The sequence below is a fragment of the Austrofundulus limnaeus genome, unplaced genomic scaffold (genome assembly GCF_001266775.1).
Source record: "Austrofundulus limnaeus strain Quisiro unplaced genomic scaffold, Austrofundulus_limnaeus-1.0 Scaffold704, whole genome shotgun sequence".
Taxonomy (NCBI): Eukaryota; Metazoa; Chordata; class Actinopteri; order Cyprinodontiformes; family Rivulidae; genus Austrofundulus; species Austrofundulus limnaeus.
This window is the reverse complement of record NW_013953106.1, coordinates 71,811-94,324: the sequence shown is the minus strand read 5'-3', so window position 1 is coordinate 94,324 and position 22,514 is coordinate 71,811. Positions and strand designations below refer to the sequence as shown.

Here is a 22,514-nt window from a genome sequence, read left to right as displayed (position 1 = left end):
ACACACACACACACACACACACACACCCCGCCCATCTCCCCAAACACCCCGCCCATGACTCCTGCAGGCTCTTGATGAAAATGAAACTGAAACTGTCTGCTGAGCTCCACTACTTCTCACTCACTGAAGCTCTTTTCAGATTTAAAATACCTTTTGAGGAATTGTATTTTCAGATCCCCCCCACCCCGCACCGAAATGGGTGAAACAGAAGCGGAAGGTGGTTCTTAAAGAGACAGAGGCCAATTTCAGGGCGTTTAGAAGAGGAAGTGATGAGAAGATAAGTTTATTTTCTATTTAAACATAAAAACAGCATTTTAATAACAGTTAAAGGTGACATACTGTAGATACTTTATTATGGTATAGTATTTAAATTTATGCCTGAGAAACACACAATATTGGCCCTTTAAATCCAAGTGAGGGGCTTCACAGCCTGACCCCCTCCAGCTTCTAGACAATCCATTTTAGTTAGATAGAGGGGTTTACGACTATTGTATAGCTGCACAAATTATTAAGAGATGTCAACAAAAGACTTGTTTATCCAGTCTTACATTTTGGAGTCTGACCCAGAGGAGAATAAAGATGTCCGAATTGTAGTTGGTATAAGTCCCTACCCTATTTGGCAATTCTGTGGCAAATGCTGTGACATTGAAAAAAATATGTCCCAAAAATAATATAAAAACATCTATGCAGCACTGGAAAGGACTAAATTTAAATTTACTGCAGTCCTAGAAACTCCATGTAAACAAAAAAATGCACTTCAATTCAGTTTATTTATATAGCACCAAGTCACAACATATGTTGTCTCAGGGCACTGTACATGAATAAAAAAAAAAACAATCTAAAGAAGAAGCCAGCAGATTGTGTTGAATCACTTCATCACAGTCTCCCATCCTGAGCAAACGGTGGAGAGGAAAAACTCCCTGCTAATCAGGAAGAAACCTCCTGCAGAACCAGGCTCATTTTACAGATAAAAAATTAGATTTTGCATATGTCCCCTTTAACAGACCAGCTGATGTTCAGCCCAAACCAAAGACAAACCTGCATTTTCTAAAAATCTTGATGTAAAAATCAACAGCTTTGGTATTTATCACCTATAAATTGAGATTTAGTTTCTTTCCAGTTCTCTGAATCTTAAACAATTGGGTCAGAAAAACAGATTAGCCTCTTGGAATGTTTTCTAATAATGAAAGATTTGTCTTTGTTTATTTTTATTTTTTATTTTTGTGCATTTGATTACGAAGTATTTCCACTGGGGAAAGTGTTTTTTTTTTCTTTACTACCTCCCCATTTTCTCTCCAGACTGGAAACAGTCTCTATACAAGAGTTTACTGTCACACCGAAGCACATAACAAGTACTGTACGTATATAGTGGAACATACTGTCAGAATCAATGCAGTATATGAGCCCTGGAAGGAGGAGTGTGGAGTCTTCAACATAATTGTACCACAGAAAGAACCAGTTCAGAGGGTCTCTCCAGTCTGCTTAAGAAGAGTGAGGATGGCACTAATGAACAAAAAAAAGAGTAAGGACCAAAATATAAAGCAGTGAGTCAGTGGATGAAATAAATGCAGAGGACAACATTTCTGGGTGAGGAAATGACTAAACTGTCAAAACATACAGAAGCTACATATAAATGAGACAATGATACAGGTCTAGCATATGTAAATCACCCACTGCTGTCACTGACACTAAATAGATTTCAAAACCAGCTGAGCCTTAAAATAGAAATATCACAAGAAAGAAGCTGTTCAAAATCACTGTCTGTCCCGTTATTGTTTGCAGCTCCTGCTTTTATCCAAGTGTTTGCCTGTGTTCTTTGCTTTTCTTTGTGTGTGTGTGTGTGTGTGGGTGTGTGTGTGTGTGTGTGCGTGCGTGCGTGCGCGCGCGCTGTATTTCTTTTAGACAAATATGAAATAAGAAATCTCCTGGAAGATGTCTGTAAAAGTGCTGCATGGAAGCTGAGTCGTTCTCCTCACACCTACACTGCAGCTTCTCACAGCTTAGACATACACATTCTGTATTTTTTAAGACTGGAAGACAAATATATCTCTCTTTTATAGAAACGGGTTATTTGGGTCATTCAGTGATAAAAACATTTTTAGGTGACCAACCCTGCTTAAATAAACTTTTGAGAAAGATTTTTTTTATCTGACCTACAAAGCATTGAAACAAAATTAATACATATATACCATTACAGAAATAAATTATAGTTCATCTCAGAAAGGGGCAGTTCTGACTGTACTTTAGCTAATTAAGCACTTGTGAATGACATTTGTTCAGGTTTATAAATGGTCCTTTCTTGATATAATGCAATGCTCTGTAAGTGGCTGCTTGGATTTATGGGATGTGAGAATCACCTGAAAGGCAAAGATCTTGAGTTTCTTTTTGTCTGAGCAATGTTTACTTTACCTTGTCTAAATGCAAGCGTCTATTCAATGGTTTCAGTGTCATTTCCATTGACCATGAAAATGCGCAAATTAGAATTTCAAAAATAAATTTTCTCATTGGAAACACGTCAATTTAAAAAAAAAAACGCTTGTTTTTCTACAAAATGGTTTTGCACTAGGATGAGGTGGTTTTTCGGCTGTATTGAAATTGGTGTGTTTCGCAAAACTGCAATGGAAACACGTTTTTCGCATCACAAGAGTCATCAACAACCGGATGTTTCTACTGGCAAAAAAGCCGACAAAAAAGAAAACAGGAAGTAGAAATAGTAGTAAAATCATGGAAGATGTAAAAGGAAGTAGTAAACTCACCGACTACAATTTCCCAAAAACGCAGCACATGTAGCCGCTCCCAAGTATAAGGAGCTTGTCACTGGAAAGACTCGATAAGATGCTGACGTCTCCTCTGATGGCTGATTATGAGCGCTGGTGTCGTGGTATCAATATGCTATGTGTTTACATCCATCGGTGCCATGTTTGTAATGACTTATCGCGAGAACAAACGTATTCACGTGTGACTTTAATAGCATTTCTTACTTAATGGAAACACCGCAATTGTGAAACTGTGTTTTTTCGACATTCACGGAATATCGATAAAGTTTTGCGCACATTTGCAATGGAAACGCAGCTATTGATACTTGTTAATTTTCAGACAAAATTTAGAATGAGTTTAACTTTCAAGTAATAGTTGAGGTGCTAACCACACATTGCAAACACCAATGGCTTTATTTTTTAAGGTAGCAAATGCATTAGTTTGACTCAGCTTGATCAATATTTCTGTCAGCGATAATAGCTTTAATGGAGAAACTAGATCTATAACTGGACTTTAGTCTGCATTTTTAAATTTGACACAGACCCCTTCTTGGCCATGTTTTTTATGACCCCTGCAAGCGAAGTGTAAGCGGGAGTCAAATTGTTTTCGTACGGTTTATTTACTTATTTGTTTATTCAGTGATTTTTGGTCAGCCGTAGCACAAAAACGGCTGCACCGATCAACATGAAATTTGGCAGGACTGTAGATGAGTCTGACCTACACTGCGCCAGACAACGGTTTTACGATAGACCCCATATTTGAGGAGGGGGCTCCTTTCAAAGAGTGGGTGTCAGGACATGCAAAAATGCTTATACCTCAAAAACTTTTAAACATAGGAGCTTCAGATTCCTTTTGTTGTTTAGCTCTGATGAAGCTATATCCGTCAGGCCCACCAATCAGTGCCCCACCCCCTCCCCGGACCCCAAATTTATCTGAAAAAGGGGTATCTGGACATACAAAAATGGTTATAGCTCAAAAACAGTCAAACATAGGAGCTTCAGATTTCTGTTGGTTGTTTAATTCTGATGAGGAGCTATCCATCAGGTCAACCAATGCCCCCCCCCCCCCACCAAAAGGGACCCCACCCAAACCACTACAATTCTAGGATGCACCTAGTAGCATGATATTTATTAGGAAAAAAGACTTCTGAGTTCTGGTGCATTTGTGCGTGCAGGGGTCATTATGTTCCCACTATGCAATATCTAGTTTTATATATCTTTTTTTTTTTATTTCCCAGTGTTCACTGTCCAGAAATAACCATTTAACTAGAAACGGTAATGGTAAATAGCCTGAACTTATATAGTGCTTTATAGAGTCCCTACTGACTCCAAAGCGCTTCACACTACAGTCATTCACCATTCGTACACACATTCACACACTGATGCTGGTGATATTGGAACTGAAATTAGAAATAGCATAAATAAGACATTTTGAATGAGCATAATAATAAATTCAAGCTAAACATTTGTGCCCACATCGAAGCATGATGAGTACAACATCAGGAATTTTGGCCACAAAACATAAAAGATGAAAATGATTCATTACTGTTGATGGAATCATTCAATATTGTTATGGATTAATAATCTCCTCTCTGGCCATGCACTTAACATTTTTTCTGTCCCATTTTGCTATAGTAAAAAATATATATATTCAGATTTTCTGCAGTTTGATTGAGCAAACTTACTTATTGAGTAGTGCTGTCAGAATTGTTCAGCAGCTGGAGTGTGTTAATGCAATCATACTGTAATGCTGTTAAAAAAAAGAAAGAAACTGTGCCATTAACAAGAGTGAGCATAGATTTAATTCACTGGTGTTTGTCAGTGTCAGCCGAGGTTAATAATGTACTTTGGGGCTGTTTGTCAACAGCATTTTGAATCAGGAAGAGATAACTCTGAGTTCTCGCCAAAATGACTACAACTACGATTTGTATTGAGAGGTGTTACAGGTAGCGAGATCGTAGTGCAGCAAAGGACTAAATTAAATCAATTTACTATTCAATTCTTAACAATGCAAGTAAAATGCTTTGATCACTTGATTTTGGCGTTTTTATTCTATCATTGTCAACATGTTCAACTAGCCTGAGTAAAATACATCACAGTTATGATTGCAGTCCATCAGAATGACTTCATCTTCCCAGCTCTGAGCACTTTGAAACCCAATTGCTAAATGAAAGCTCAGATAATGCTTTTGGCATTTCAAATAGGTTTTATGAATCTGTCTGTGTGTTGCTCTAGGCTACAAACATATATAACAGCTCTGGAACAACAAGGGGGGGAAAACCATGACTAAACAGTATAAAATGGTACCAACAGTGATTGTGTGATATTGTGAAACCTTAAAGCAGTGTAATATTGGATGGTGGTTATTGCACTGTAAAAATTGTGTTGCAGCTTTAATAACAATATATGATAACACATTCCATAAATGTTTAGGCTTGCACAAGTTTTGTGTTGATGCTTTCCATTAAATTAGATTTGAATCCAGTTCCAGATCTTTTGCAGAAGATTTAAATTCCTCCAGCTCCACTGATATTATTGGACAAACAGCAGTTTATCTGCTGCGTAGGTGATGCAGTGTCTATAATCAGACGTGTAAATATCAGAAAGTCGAGGCTCCTCTCTGGGCATGGAGCCCTACAAAACCTCTCGCACAGCAAAAGCAAATCTAAAGTCGGCAAGTGGCCACTATAAATCAGAAGGCATTGAATTTTCCTGTTGATTCTATTAATCATGACAGTGAGCAGATGCATTGCAGTCACATCTTTTTTTTTCCTTGTTGTTTTGTTTTTTTGCCCCTTGGTTATGGATGCAGTTTGTGGATGAGATGGACTGACTGGAACAACACAATATATGATAATTTGTTTATATTTTCAGCCTCTGTGAGAAAGAGAAGAAGAAAAAATACTGGATATACACCGCACTGCACACACGTAAGCATGTATATCAAATCACTTCACGTGAAGGAAAACATTTGCATGTCACTCATCTAAATCAAGAACAATTCATCGTTGATTATTCAAGTGGTCTGACATTTGTAGGTAACACCATTTGTATTTATCTTGATCGAAAATGTAAGAAATGCTGAGAAATCAGGCGATGAGAGATTTAATAAGCTGCAGTGAAAACATGTTTACCAGTTGCAGTTTCCTGGTCTCTGTGTTGTTTTTAGTAAAAAGAAGAAAAGAAATGCCATATTGATCTGCATAATAAAGATTCTCACTTTCTTTTAACATGGTCAGATTTCTGAAAATCTCTTCTTTGAGACACGTAATGAAAGCAAATTAGGTGAAACTAGCTTAAATTACAGCCATGTCAAGCAATTATCACATGTTACTTATCATTTAGTAGCTAAAACCCCCCTTTTTGTCCATATTCTCCTTCTTTGCACTGCAGTTATCAGTAATTGTATTTATACAGCATTGTTATTTCTTTTGCAATTTTGTTTGTATTTCAGTCATCTGTAATTTTAAAAACAACTTCTAAATGCTGATTGTATCTTTATAAGGAGGTTTTCACTGACGTTGAATACGTTGCAGATAAATGACAGTGATCATCCAAATGTTCAATAAGTGATGTGCATAAAAATATTCATTGATGAGCGTTTTCTTTCCTATTCAGGATGCCTCTCACTGTTACAGTTTATGGAGCTAGAGCACTTTGTCCATCTCAGTTAAAGGTTTTAAATTGGATGTAAACAAAAAAGGCTGTTGGCATGCAGGAATAATTATAAAATGCAAATGCTTGTCCTGTTTGCTAAACCACCCTCTACCCCACCTTGATGAGATGGGAGCAGAAGAATCCCCTGGGCTGTGCAGCCTCACTTTAGGCACTTGCTGGTGGAGACAGAAATGACACAGATGAACTCTGCCTGTCAATAATTATGCCTGCTTCCTGACAAGAGTCACACGAGGGCAGCTGGCAGTTCACTGCCGTCGCAGTCTAATTGGCATTTACGGTTTCCTGAGTGTCAAAGTTATGTCAAGGGAATGTTTCAACAATCACGCAGCTGTGGACAGATGTTTTTTTTTCTGAGGTGATGAAGATATTATTTGTTACATTGTTCTTAAAATCTAAGGTAGTCATTAACAATAATTTTATCATGAATTAAACTAAGGTAAATTCTTGTTCTGGTATCAGAAAAAACAGCCAGTGTGGTGTCAATTTTATGAGACATCAAAACCAAACTCAATTTTTATGCAATTTAAGACAACTCAATCGTTGAAAATGTTGTCACTGACTGATATACTGTGTTTCATTTTTGCATTAGACAGTTATTTAGTAAAAAGAACATCTATGCTGCAACAAAGCTGATGTAAAATACTTTATGCTACTGAAAAACTTAAGCACTTTAACTGCTATGTACTGCAGGTAAGATGCTCGCAACTTGCGTTTTTTTTTATTAATATTATTTTTTATATTGACCAACATGTATGCTCAAAGTCAGTATTTAAGGATGATTTTTGGTCTAGATCAGTGGTTTTCAAACTTCCAGCCCACAAAATAACCATTGCAGAAACACAAAAATACAACACAGATATTACTAGTATGCAAATATTGCTAAAAACTCTGTAAACTTGGGCATAATAACAATGCAAAGACCCTGTTATACTGTTTCATTTTAGACAACTGATGCTAACTTATGAAATATTTGTTAGTCTAAATTATTAATAAAGTGATATATGTATGTATATATATATAAAAAAAATATATATATACATATATATATGTATATATATATATAAAGTAATATGTGTATATATGATCCATTTGTTAGAATTACAATATACTCAAGCCTAAAAGAGGCTTCCAGTTGATTTGATATATTCCACCTTCAAAGTGCATGTCTTTAAACTTTTCATAAATTGGCATAAGTTGTCTAAAACATTATAATTTTAGAGGGCCTTAAACTACTTTTATTCATTTATGAATAATTAAACTGATGCCTTGAAATCATTTGGGGACCCTCACTTGATGTTTCGTGATCCATAGAGGGGTCCTGACCACAACTTTGGGAACCACTAGTCTAGCTAAAGCCTTACTTCTGGTTTGTGGAAATACACTTAATCTAAACTGGTTTCATATTTACCTACATTTCATCTGTGCTCTGCAGTCATTCTGATGTTGTGCACTGAGCACATTCTGCTATCACAACATAAAATACCAATAAAACTAATTTATGTTTGTATATAAAAATCAATAAAAAATGCAGGTGTACGGGACCAAAGCACTGAGCCGAATGCTGATCCTGAATAGATATAGCTATGAATGTATCTGGTCACGTTGAGCCTGATTATACAGCAGCACATAAATAACTGTAAAAAAATGACAATGAAGGTCTGAAATATTTGTTTAGTTTGTGTTTCATTAAAAGTCTTTCATTTTGGAAAAATTGACTCTGGCATCCTAAATTTGCTTGTTTTGTCTGATTAATTAAACAATCCAGTGTACTGCCAGACAAGAAAACATCAATAAAACGAACAAAATGACAAAACCAGGTAAGAAAGAAAAATCATACAAGACTTCTCGATGAAGAATTTATCATTTCTAAGACCATAAAGGTGTATGAAACATTAAGCAATAAAAGTAAAATCAGGCAATTATCTCAAATCATATTTTATGGAATATTACCTGGCAGGTTATAACACACTTCTGTATGGTTCATTATGTCAGAGGATAGCTTTTAAAGAGACGTTATCTCTGATTTTCAATTGTGTAGCTCTTGATTTATGGGATCGTTTGAGGTCGGAACTGTTTTTACTCTGAGATTCTTCAAATTCTGCAGATTCCGTTCACCTAATTAAATTCTCTTTAATTCACCTATGAACTGCAGCCGTTCATTCACATGTAAAACGGTGAAAAAGGCAAATCCTCTTCAAGTAGATGTTAGATTGACACCCGAGTTCATCGATTTCACAACAGTTTTCAAATTTCGATGACAAACCATGATCCCTCCAGCCGTATGCCAGGCCAAATCTGCATCACAGGATGCTACGTGTTTGGAAGGTGGAAGTTGAAAGGAGCTGAAAGTAATAAATAAAGACAGCAGCTTTCAGTTTCCATTTGATTCCTGCAGTGTTTTTTTATAACACCTTCAGCTTTTAGTTGAAATAATTTTAGGTTTGCACCTGAATGTTTAGGAATATTCACACTTGGATGATTTAAAGAATTCCTGTTCAATCGGAATCAATCAAAGCATTTTTTAAAGGCAGCAGAGTTTATCTTTTATTCACACATGTCCTCCAGGTATAATGTGAGCGAGGAAAACCCAGCTGAAAATGACACATGTGGTGTTAATTTATGCCTCTCTTTGTTCTGCCCTCATGACAACTCACTTTGTTGTTGTTGTTTGGTAAGTTGGTCTCTTAGAACTTACCATTATTATTCTGCATGTATTCTCCTGAGTGTGTGTGTGTGGGTAGTCTGTGGTCTAATGTGCTCACGTGTGCACGACTTGTGTAAAAATGTGCACTATAGAATATAAGATGTATTTATATTTATGTTTTGTTAGCAGATCCGGTATATGTGGGGAGGGATGGGAGGGTTTTTAGGGATGTGTTTTTCTGTTAGTTTGTTTTTTGTTTGTGTTTTTGCTAAAAATAATTTAAAAAAACTTTGAAGAAAAAAAAAGTGCACTATAGGAGAAAACACGCTTAATTGTTTAAATGTTAAGCAGGTTTTCAGACAGCTTCAAAATCAAAAATTACAATTAGAGCAAGTAAAGGAACCTTTAATTTGTTTGTTTCATTACGGTTAATTTCTCATTTTGTGCTTAATTCACCTTCATGGTACTTTAGCAAAGCTCTCACTCTGTTAGGAGATTTGATTGCTTAATTGATGACTAATAAATATAAAGTCGGGCTCCATTCTGAAGTAATGCACTGAGAATCTAAAACAGACTTTAGGTCTGATTTATTATCTGGATCATTTTAGCATCTTCTACCAGCCAGAAATCATGTGTTTGGTGGCATGAAGCTTACAGAACGACACTGCTCCTAAAAACATAAATGACCTCATTTTGGGAACCATGATGAAAAGGCAAAAGGGGGGTTTTGATTCAGTGGATACAGTTTGGTGAAATGTTTTATTTCCTCTCATTATTCCTTGAGTAGATTAGAAATGACGTGGGCTGACAGTTGCTCTGATAATGTCATCTTTTGGCATTTTAAATAAAATGAGACAAATGGAGAATCTCCTTCTTCACTTAAACGCTCTCCTCTTGCTGATGTCGCAGAACGTTTGCCTGCTTCACTCCGCATGTGAAGCGCATCCAAGTCGAGCTTTTTATGGTGGGAAGGAATGAAACAAACTGAGCTCAGAATGCAAGCCCTGATAAAGCTCTCTGTGTGACTACAATTTATTCACAAAGAAAAATGTAAGGCTAAAGTGTTAAAGCAACATATTGATAATTACTGATGTATCAAAGTAAAGAAAAAAGAGGTATCTGACCTCCTGAGGCTTAATTATTTTCCCCTTGCAACCATCATGTGCATAAGCATCACTGTAATAAACAAAGGAACTTTTTTTCCACATTTTCTCAAGCATTTAAATTGAGTTATTTTATTTTTGCTTCCTTTTTTATCCACTGAAATACACCTTTAATGCAGATGAGTCACCAGTCATTATCCATATAGGAGGGTCACTTAGCTTTTTATGCTGTATATAGTGAATTTTATTTACTAAATCGGATGTGCATTTCAAGCTGGCGTTTCAAGCTGTTATTACAGAAAACATGCATAAAACATGATGGGAAAAATACCTCTGTAGGACTTTGTATTTGCATATGTTCAGTATAGATATGATGAGACCTCGCAGTGACTGAAGCTAAAGCTGAAATGTTGTAAAGACTGCAGAGACATGCAGTAATGAGAGAAACTTAATAACGTTCTTGCATCACAAATATGTAAATTTATGCTGGTAAAACTCTGACATTAAAGTACAGACTTGTATAGTATCACAATGTAGTCGCTTAAACTCCCCACAATAACCTACCAGTGCCGCCCAAATATGTGAATGGCACTGTTTGTAATTCATCATCATTAGTTGTGTGAATGCTTGTAAAGCATTCACAATATAGAAATAATTTTTTATGTATGTATTGCAGCACGTTCTTTCAAAATAGTCATAAATCTCTGCTGCACTCTTTACCTTTTTTATGTGCTTTTTAACTTCTTTGTGCAAATTTCAGCTTCCTTCAACATATATTTTGCTGATTTTAGCTTTTTTCTGCTTTTTTACGGTTATTTTGATATTTTCTGCTATGCTTCTGCTAATTTAAGCTGTTCTGTGTTTTTAGCTACTTTTTAGCTAATTTGATTTCTTCAGCTACATTCACTATATGGTGCTGATTTCAGCTTCTTATTGCTTAATTCGGCAAACATACTGTTTCTGTTTCTTTGTACTAATTTATGCTATTTCAGCTACCTTTTAGCTATTTTACCAGCTTTTTAATAGATATTCTGCAAAAATCTCTCAACGTTAAGCTTTCACACTGCATTTTTGCAAGAAATGCAAAATCCAAATTCTTTGTTTACATTAACAACATTTTGAACGTCTTGAAGATTTCTGTTCAGCCTTTTGTATCCAGTAACAGTTGTACAATCTGTTTGCTCCAAATCACTGCTTCATGTGCGTATGGGCATATGGCATATGTCACCGGTACAATCTGTTTGAATGGCTGTACTTCCTAAGGAAACTTTTAAAAAGCTACGCTCCCCCTGCCAAGATCTTGTTAAATTCAGCAGAAGAACAATGTGGAGCATTCAGACTAGAAACACGACAGACCAACATGGGCTGTGCATGCCCCAAGACAGGAGGCCCCAGCAGCGAGTAATTAAAACTGCCCCGAACATTATCATGAGGTCATGTGTCTGCACAGGGCCCAGAGGATGCTAAAAGACAAAAACCAGCCTGAACCACAGCTTGTGCACCTTGCTGCAGTTTGATACGAAAGCATCTGCTGCTATAACGCCAGACTTTATTCCCTTAAGCTGCGAGGCCGCAACAAAACATCAACAGGGACTTGCTTTTTTATTGTTATTCTGCAGCATCTGTTTGCTTATTATTTATTAAAATGAATACTGAATTGATTTGTTTTTCTTCCTTGTGTTGACTAATATTTGTAATTCATTTTTCTTTATTTATGCAGTTTCTAAAAATAACAATGTGTCTCTGAGTAATCACTTGCAAAACATGCCTGACCAAAAAAATCTTATTTATTTATTTATTTATTTATTTATTTATTTATTTATTTATTTATTTATTTATTTATTTATTTATTTATTTATTTATTTATTTATTTATTTTTATACACTTTCTCCTTCCTGGATCGCGGGGGGAGCTGGTGCCCATCTCCAGCGGTCACTGAGTGAGAGGCAGGTCACCCCCTGGACAGGTCACAAGTCCGTCACAGGGACAGAGAGACCAGTGAAGCAAACAGTCATTCACAGGGACTATTTAGGGTTATCAATGAACCTAACATGCAAGTTTTTGGGCTGGTGAAGAAAACCAGAGTCCCCAGAAAAAGAAAAAAAACAAGCAAACTTCACCCAGAAAAGCCCCAAACTGAGAAGCAAACCTGCGACCCTCTCTCTGTGAGACGACAGCTCTAACCACTGCTCTGGTGCTCTCCTGTTGTCTGGAGATGACTTCAGTGACCCGCACAGATATTAAGCAATAAAGTAAATGTGGGGCGGAGCTGCCCTTTTCATTTAATTTATTTGGCCATTCATACATCTATTCACGTCCCCTCTTGCCATCTTTGCACCCATTAAAACTGAAGCCTCACTTTTTCAAGCAGCTCATCTTCATCTTAATGCAATTCAAAGACCTACATTCTACACCAGAGTTGCCGTGGCAACATAGTCCCCACCCCCTACATCCCCAAGATGCTGAAAGATCAATAGAGTATCCTCGACGGTGTGGCAGGAAGTGCTCTGGCACAGATGGTCCTCTGAGAAACCATGAGCTTTGTGTCCCAGTTAGCATCTGAATACTAAGGCAACCCAGCAAAGTTGTGACAGTAAAGTGTAACTATCATAAAGGTATTTGACACACAAAGTTTCATGTGCATTGTTATTAATTTTACAGTGTTAGCTGTCTTAAAAATGGAAATCATCCCTACCCAACAATTAAAAAGTGTTGCTAAATAAATTTGCCTGTTTGTTAAACTTATTGGGCAATGTTTGCACAAGTACGTAGTTTATTTAGAGAACTATAGTGTATGTGTGCATGTTGCACTTCACTGGTTTTAGTTTTGCCGTTCAACCTGCAGAGCCAGAATCAGACAAGAAGGTGAAAACACCAACCAAGCAAATATCTGCGTTACGTGTTTTTTTTTTGTTTTGTTTTGTTTTTTTTGTTTTTTGTTTTTTGTTTCCCTCCAAACTCAGTTTAGTGGCTATGACCAGTGCAGAATAAAGTAGAAGCTGCATTGCGGGAATTGAGTAAAATTGGTCAACAGTCTTTGATAAACTCTCCCACTGGTTTGAGCTCGTGCTTCAAGCTGTTCCACGGGCCTCAGATAATGATATCATAGGACGCCAGATTTTAATGAGAACTCTGATTGGACAGCGGTATTTCATAGCTAACGAGATGCCCTGTTGTCTGCCAGTTATTTGCCAACCAGACAGCAGTGTGTGTCTGTGTGTGTTTGCTGCAGAGTGTGTGCGAGAGAGAAAGAAAAGCAACTGAGAGTTTACAGTACTGGCTGGCAAATGCACAATGGGTCAATGTGGCTGCCTCTCCTTTTTTATGAGCTTTGATAATACTCTATCATGAGATCAGGATAGTTAAGATCTTCTAAAGTGGCTTCTGTGGAAGGTTTATGAGCAATTAATCATTTGCCTGTTGCAGATTGGTCTTTGAATGATTTTAATTTGGATGTTAAAGTTAAAGTGGGTTACTATTGTCTGAAACTTAGTGACCAGAGTTGTAAAGTAACTAATTACAAATACTTTCTTACTCTTCTTAAGTAGAATTTTTGGGTATCCATACTTTACTTGAGTAATTATTTTTCAGCCTACGTTTTACTTCTACTTCTTACATTTTCACACAATCATCTGTACTTTCTCCTCCTTACATTTTGAAAAAAATGCAAGAAGTAGGAAGTCGTTACTTTTATTTCATTTTTGCTTGTTTTCATTCCAGCTAGTTATTGTAAAAAAATAAACAGTATCCATATAAATTGTGCCTCCTAGATAGAATGAATTTAACTGTGGTTGAATGAGAAATATAAATATATAAAATTCTGATACCGTATTAGTTTGTACACAAACAAATCATGCCACACTCCAGCAGGACATAATCATTAAAATAAAATGATTGTACTTAAGAAGTACAGTCATTTCTGCAGTTTTTGGGGAGGTCACCTCCTAATAAATGTCATTACGGAAAATCTAACTGCTCATTTTAAATCAATACTTTTACTTTTAAAATTCAAGTACAAAAATATCAGATACTTTAATAATTTTACTCACGTAATATTCCTAAAGGAGACTTTAACTTTTACCAAAGTCATTTTTTGGTAAGATACTTGTACTTTTATTCAAGTATCACTTTGTGGTACTTTATACAACACTAATAGTAGTTCATGATAATATTTTTAAACCTTTACATCATGGTCAGTTTCACATTACGTAGATATTTTCTATTTTTTGCTGGAGGCGCTTCAGTCAGTACTTAAAATGCTAGCGCTAGCTGCTGCTGAACATGAGCACAACACAAAACTGACAGCAGAGTAAAGGTTTGTAACATGTCATTTGTCAAGAAATTAATCTTAAAACGTATACATGAATAATCTGAGAAGGAAAAAAAAACGGACGGGCTTAAACCAACTTGCTGAACTCGTTTCAACGTGTGGCATTTAAAATATTGCATGTATTTTGCTTCAGGACTTCCTAAATTAGATTTTGTTGACAGCTGTTGTTGCTCTTGAATCATTAGATGTTTAAGCTTTGGGCAGAATTGTGCAGAATATCAGCGGTGTTAAAGACGTCAGCGCCACCTCAACATGGCAGAATATATAAAGAGGCTCTAAAATTAGTCATGACAAATTAGAGAAAGCATCATAAACACTGAAAAAAAAAACCCACAGACATTTGTGTTCGGAATCTGCAGCCAACACTTCCTCAGTCAATTAGAATAATTATGCTGAACAGCAGAAAAACAGACATTGCTGCTGATTGACACTCTGGAGCTGGCAGAGAAGAAAAAGAGTCATCATGCGTGTTAGGAGAAAGTGGTGAGCTGCAGAGACCTTCGGGTCGATCTGGAGTTAGAGCAGAAAAAAGCAAGTTTTCGTCGCTGCACTTAATCAGCATCAACAGTCTCTCCCATCAGCAGTGAAGCTTAAGACTTTAGCTGTTAAGGCTGATGCCAAAGTGGCTCAAACAACTGGCAATATGTCATCAGCACATCTCTGTTTACGTTCCACCGGGGTCGCTTATGCTTATCACAGCCAAGGATCACTTTTTACCCCTGTCACCAGAGGCGTGTTCTTTCAGAGGCTGAAATCAATACCTCTAAATGAGAATCAGAGAATCAGAACATCCACCAAAGCCAAGAATCATCCAATAATGCCTCCAACTGACCAACTCGAAACAAGCCGTGCTTTTGTTGCTTTCACATTTTCCATTTTGATTTACATGACAGGTTTCTATCTAATTTTTTTGCAGTTAGTGGTGGAAGCACAGGCAGAACATGAAAAGGTCATAAAAATCCTCAAGCTCTATTTGACATGTGCCCTTTTCTGGCTTTAATTCTCCACCCTGATGTGAAATTCAGAGCAAGAAAAACACACAAGCTTTGTTATATGACTGCATGGTTACCAAATAGGAGAAAACTGCACTGTGATCATTCAAGCTATTATATGATCCAGTGGTGATGCAGCCTAGTAGTGGGCAAAAAAAAAACGTTCTGTTATTTCCATTAAAAAGGGTGCAGAGACATGGGCTCCTTACAGTGCTGGCGCAGCCTTTCATCATCCCAGGTGCCATTATTTCGCCAAAGCTCTATTTCATTTTGTGATTGATGGTTCCCTGGCAGTCTCAGCAATCTTGGTCAGACTCTGGATGTTTGCAGCAGGCTCTTATAAAGGCTATGATGCTATTTATTAATTCAAAGATCTCTCCCTTTTTTTCACTCACCATCTCTCTTATTTTTTCTCTGTCTGTCTCAAACACAGGGCCTGGAGAAAAACAATCGACAATGGACCGGCTGGTTCTGTACGCGCTGCTGTGTGCAGCTCTGGTAAAGGTTTTCATCTGCCCTGGCCACTGCATCTGCCAGCACCTCTCCCCGACTCTGACTCTGCTCTGTGCAAAGAAGGGCTTGTTATTCGTGCCCCCCACCATTGACCGCAAGACCGTGGAGCTGCGGCTCACAGACAACTTCATCACCATCATCCGCAAGAAAGACTTCCTCAACATGACCAGTTTGGTCCACCTCACTTTGTCCCGCAACACAATTAGTCAGATTGTCCCCAACGCCTTTTTAGGCCTGCGCTCCCTGCGGGCGCTCCACATGGACGGGAACCGGCTCAGCGTTATAAAAAGTGACCACTTTAAGGGACTCATTAACCTACGGCACCTCATCCTCGGAAACAACCAGATCCACCAAGTGGCCCCGACGTCTTTTGACGAGTTTGTTTCCACTATTGAGGACTTGGATTTTTCTAACAACAACTTGCGCAGCCTTCCCTGGGAAGCCATAGCCAGGATGACCAACATTAACACCCTCACGTTAGACCACAACCTGATTGACCACATTGAAGCGGGAACATTCACGCTGCTCACTAAGCTAGTCCGCCTGGACATGACCTCTAACCGGCTGCAGAAGCTGCCGCCGGACAGCCTGTTCCAGCACGCTCAGGTTCTTTCTGATGCCAAGGGCTCCAGCTCGTCCACGCTAGCCGTGAGTTTTGGCGGGAACCCGCTTCACTGTAACTGTGAGTTGCTGTGGCTGCGCAGGCTGACGAGAGAGGACGATCTGGAGACCTGTGCTTCACCGGAACACCTCATGGACAAATACTTCTGGTCTATCCAAGAGGAGGAGTTCATCTGCGAGCCCCCACTGATCACCAAACACATTGCCTCCAAGCCATTTGTGATGGAGGGCCAAGGTGTGACTTTGAAATGCAAAGCCGTGGGCGATCCAGACCCGGATATTCACTGGCGGTCGCCAGACGGCAAGCTGGTGCATAACAACTCTCGCACCATCCTGTATGATAATGGCACCCTTGATATTCTCATCACCACGCTGAAGGACAGCGGGGCATTCAACTGTGTGGCGTCCAATGCTGCAGGCATCGCCACAGCTGCTGTTGAGATCAACATGATCCCCTTGCCTCTGTTTGTTAACAACACAGGCCACATGCGTGAGGACCCGGGCCTCTCAGACATCACCACCTCCTCCAAGTCTGGCAACGACACAAAAGGATACGACAAGCAGGACAGGAGGGTGGTGGTCACAGAGATGACCTCCTCCTCGGCTGTGATCCGCTGGCCATCTGAGCGCCACATCCCTGGGATCAGAATGTACCAAATACAATACAACAGCACAGCGGATGATACTTTGGTGTACAGGTGAGCCAGAGTGGTGGTGGGATCTCCTGAATAATTCAAAGGTTTGTTTTTGCAGATTGGCAGATGGAAAAGATTAAAAACACATTATTTATAATCAAAACTAAGCAGAACTTTTATAATGTAGCCAGAGTTAAAATCTCATGTGGTTTCTGAATGCATTATGGTAAGCATGGATTGTAAATTATACACTTAAGATAATTGTGTTTCTACTTTCTGAGTGGATTGCTGTGAGCAGCTCAATGGATTGCAAGTCCAGGACCCCCGATGGACAAAATGGTCTTGTCAGCATCATTAGTATATAATACAACAACAACAGTAACATGAGGGCCAACTATTTGACTGTGTGCAACTGTTTGTATCATTAGAGTGTCTGCATTAATTGGGGCAGTACGGCGGTGCAGTTAGAGCTGTCACCACACTCTCTACACTCGACATTCAAGATCACAGAGATGGATGGATGGATGGATGGATGGATGGGTGGATGGGTGGGTGTATAACTACAAATAAAATGGGCATATCCCTGATAATTAGCTGAGTACAGCACTTGAATATGAAACTAATGAAAGGCCTATTATTCCTTAAAGGGATTCATATTGCTCACCACTTCTCATACCAGCAATTTAAATTCTTTTAAATGATCTCATTTCTGATAAGATTTGTCAGGTCATGTGTTGAAGATGACTTTCAGCTACAAACAGCTCAAACTATGTGCATGTAAGTTAAAATCAATTAGCTGTGGTGGCCATTTTGAACTGGGTTGACTCCAAATGTGAATGAAGAGTGAGAGTTTCACTAAATTCTATCTAACGATTCATGAGATATTTTCCTGACATTATTAAACGAGGTTTATTTGAACAGAAATACTAAAGTTATAAACAAATATGTTGACTATTTCACTCAGACTGTGTGTTGAAGACGACTCAGTTATTTCCACATTAAATTGTACCTTGTTATGTGTAAAGCTGACTGAATTACAATCAATTTAGTGTTTAAGGTCACTTAACTATGGCAGCCTTTTTGAATTGGTCTGACTCCAAAAGGTTTTTAGTTGAAGTGATACATCCAGTGATTATTTTGTGAAAATTTAATAAAAGTCCATCTAGTTGTTCGTGAGCTATTGTCCTCCTTTGGCTATGGGCAATAAATTAAATTATATAAATAAGAAACTTGATTAAAAAAAACACACAAAACAGTGTTTTAATTTTAGATTATCATGTCTTGGTTGCAAATTACAAGTCAATTTTCAGTTTATGTAGATTGTTTCTTATAATAATTTACAGTTTCATATCAGATAAGCTGTTATTACAGAGGGTAAAACAGAAAAACAACAAACCATAAGTAGCAGCTAATAAAGGCTGATATTTGTGCAGAATGAGCTTACTCACTCATTAATCTGATGTTAAAACAAATATTTGAAGATCTTCTGAAAATACAGAAAAAAAAAGCTCAATCTGTCTTTTGAACTATGTGACACGAATTAATGTTCCATCAGATTTTAGCATTAATGCAACCAACTAATATTCTTGATTGACATTCTTTGTTGTTTTTTTAAGTTTTTTTTAATATAATGAGTAGCTCTCTTGTATAATTTTCTCATTCAGTTTCAGGATGAATGTTGTTTTGTCTTCAGGTGGTACATTATCACCTATAAATGATAACCATCCCAGTTTCCCGCCTTTAGGGAAAAGAAACAAGCTTCTAATTATATTAACGCCAATGCTGACCTGAAGACAATGCTTTCCTCCTGCGTATTTAGTCTAATCTAGCAGTTACAAACTGTGACCTTAGGTAATCACACATCAAAACTGACTTCCCATCATGCATCACTTGTCCTGCAGCCTGCAGCTATTGTGGTTTATTACAGACAGCCTTCTCTGCCTTGTTTATCACCTTTGCTTTCCTTTTAAAAGAACTGTTTTATAACGGAACATTTTCTCTTATAAGCAATTCTTTTTTGCTTGTCTACCAAAATGGCTGATATTTTATGCTAGTAAAGATTTTCAGTTCTTTTTTTTTCCTTTGCCGAGTGAAAACCAATGTGCGATTTAATGCACCTTAATGCAAATCAGTATATGTGGGTGTTCTGATTCTCATTATTAAAGCTCTCCATCTTCACAACTGTTTTTTTCTCTGCTCTGCAGAATGATTCCATCAACCAGCAAGAACTTTTTAATCAACGATCTGGCTGCCGGACGGGAGTATGACCTCTGCGTGCTGGCGGTTTACGACGACGGCATCACATCTTTGACGGCCACACGTGTGGTCGGCTGCGTGCAGTTCCACACGGCCAACGAGGTCAGCCAGTGCCGCTTCATGCACAGCCAGTTCCTGGGGGGCACCATGATCATCATCATCGGCGGCATCATCGTCGCCTCGGTGCTGGTGTTCATCATCATCCTGATGATCCGTTACAAGGCCTACAGCGGCCCGGTGGACAGCAAACCTAAAGTCAGCTCCAGCATGCACTCGCAGACCAACGGCAGCCAGCAGCGGCTCCAGCGCTCCACTTCCAAGCAGCCGCAGTCGGACGAGGACCAGCAGGAGGCTCAGGCGCCCAAAGAATGCATGGCGCTGGTGCTCAGGGTGGACAGTGAGAAACAGGAGAATCCAGCAGCCACCAGTGCTGTGCTGGAGGTAGAGCTGCCTCCAAAGGTGGACACGATGAAAAGAAGAAGCAGCTTGGACGCCCAATGCTCTGGGCCGCCATCTGAGGACACGCAGACTGACAGTAGCCTGACAGGCTCCACCATGTCTCTGTGCCTGATAGGCTCCACTGCTGGCTCCAAGGAGGCCCCCAGGCTAAAGGACAAGAAAAGTGCTCTGGCCAACGTGGGGTTACTTCCTAATGAGCTGGCACGAACTAGGCACCGATTCTCGTTTGACGGTGGGGATTACTCCATATTTCAGAGTCACAGTTACCCACGCAGAGCGAGGACGAGGTGGCACAAGTCCACCAACCAGCTCAACACGGAGTCATCGCCGCTCGCCAACAGGAGAGTTACATTCAGCAGCACCGAGTGGATGCTTGAGAGCACAGTCTGAGGAAAACATTGTAGCAAAAAATATAATCTCAGCCACTCACAAACGTGTAAAAAACAAACACACAATGCCATAAACAACAATGTTCCTGCACACAGCAGATGGTAAAAAACAAGCACATTTACAGACACATGCTAACTCTCTGTGAGTCGCTGGAGAAAAACAGTCTCCCTTCATCCTGCCTCTCCCTCATCATATTTCCAGAAAGATTTGTTGGCCATGTCCTGTCTTTATGCAGCAGTGCCTTATTCTTTAAATGTATGAATGGAGGATGCTGCTCACTGTAGTCTTAAACCTTTCTCTCTGTCATCGCCTCCCGCTCTGGTCATGGGAAGCATTTACTTTTTTTTTTCTTTTTTAATTTTCACCATTTTCTGTGGCTCGCCAAGGGGATGTGGCATTTGGATGTGACTGTTTAATTGTTAAATAAAAAGAGGGGGCAAAAAAGAAAAAGAAAACAAACGGAGGAAAATAATTAAAAAAAAATCTTCATCAAGCAGTAACTGTAACGTGAACAGCCAGGTATCCTGTTATGTCAATCATGTTTTTGGTTCTTTCAAAGAAAAGAAAAAAAAATTGCACAGAAGACACGAGATACAAGGACAAGTATCACCACCAGTCTATACAACGTTAATCAAAAAAAAAAGAAGAAAGTTTTCAATGCTGATTTCTAATGTTAGTGGAGAAAAGGAAAGCTGTGGATACTTGCCGTGGATTCCTCTCTGACGGCCCGACTGTATGATGTTGAATAAGTATTGTTCCAGATGTGACTGTATATTAATCAGTACTGTATCTGGCTGGTCTAGATAAAAGGCAACAAACAAACAAAAAAAGAAGACATATATAAGTATATTACAAACATTGGTGTATGTGTACTAACTATGTAAGTAAAGAAGTCATGTCACATGGCTTTTTACAGAACATTTTGGGTGTTGGCTGCAAGTTTTTACATTAAAAACCTGTGTCATCACACCTCTCAATATTTAGTATGTCAAAGTCGGAACCATTTATCCCCTCATGAAGGGTATTAAATTTTTTTTGTGTGGGTTAACTGTATCAGTGGCGTTTTCTTCTCGGCGCTGCAGGACCGTCCACTGCGACGAGGGTCGCACGGATTGAAATGATAAATATTTGATTGCTCTGTGCTATTTATAAGGCTTCTGTGAAAGCATCGCAGCAGCAATGGAGCGGAGTGGGATGTGTGACGACGAAGGACGAGCCAGCTGGACATGAGGCTGAATCCAAATGAAGCCAGCTGTTATACAATGACGCAGGATCTTCTGCTTATCACAAGAGGGAGACAAATCTTTCCATGATTTCCTTCTTTAGTTTTTTTCTTTGTAATTAACTGCAAAGAGATGCCAAGTATGAAGTACAAATACTTTACTTTAACTAAGCAGAAATTTACTGGAGTATTTATCTTTCCAGCCAACTTTTGACTTTTACTCCTTACATTGTCATGCAATTATTTTGACTTTTTAGAGATGCAAAAAATATTTCATTTCTATTTCACTTTGGCTTGTTTTCATTCTCATTTTTCAGAAAAAAAAAGTCCAGATATGTGGCACCTCCCCAGATAAGGTGAACTGGATTGGGTGAGAAGAAGTATGAATATCTACCATTCTGACATCCTACTGGTTTTCATGCAACCCATCAACATGGGACAGCAGGACATAGCAGACATATGTAGCCTGTATGAAGATGACCGTGGCAGAGATATGTATGTGGCTAAAACAGGATGCCTGGTGAATCCCAAAATTTTCAACATTAAAATTTTAATATATTTGTGTTCTACATTGCCTTTAAAAAAATATAGATTTTTGGGGAGGTGGGCTTGTGCACATAGACCATGTGGCATGGCCTAAGTTTTTATCCTTATCGGCAAGTAAATCTTATTTACTTGCATCTTGGCACCTTAAAGATTTTTTTTTATTGTGACACCAATATTTGGGAAATAATAGAATAGAATAAAACTTTAATATCCACCATAGTAGAAATTTTTCTCTGGCTTACCAGACATGTAATATACTAAAATAAATGGAACAACACATCAAACACAACACTAAAAACCTATAAAAATTCATAAAGCAAGTTTATAAAAACACATTCATACAAAAAATTTGAAATTCCTCCATCCGCA

General features: G+C 38.4%; 1 protein-coding gene across 3 annotated transcripts in view; it reads left to right on the top strand.

Moving 5' to 3' along the window:
* lrfn1 (leucine rich repeat and fibronectin type III domain containing 1) overlaps positions 1-21,430 on the top strand; it is a 54,596-nt gene extending 33,166 nt beyond the window's left edge. For 2 of the 3 annotated variants that reach the window (XM_014027961.1, XM_014027962.1), the window contains 2 exons: positions 15,937-17,335; positions 19,477-21,430. In XM_014027961.1, coding sequence (XP_013883415.1) covers positions 15,960-17,335; positions 19,477-20,377 — 2,277 coding nt within the window. In that variant the 5' untranslated portion in view covers positions 15,937-15,959 and the 3' untranslated portion in view covers positions 20,378-21,430. Of the gene's footprint in view, positions 1-5,600; positions 5,687-15,936; positions 17,336-19,476 lie in introns of those variants that run through there. The other variant, XM_014027963.1, reaches the window with a different exon arrangement.
* The last annotated feature ends 1,084 nt before the right edge of the window (positions 21,431-22,514 follow it).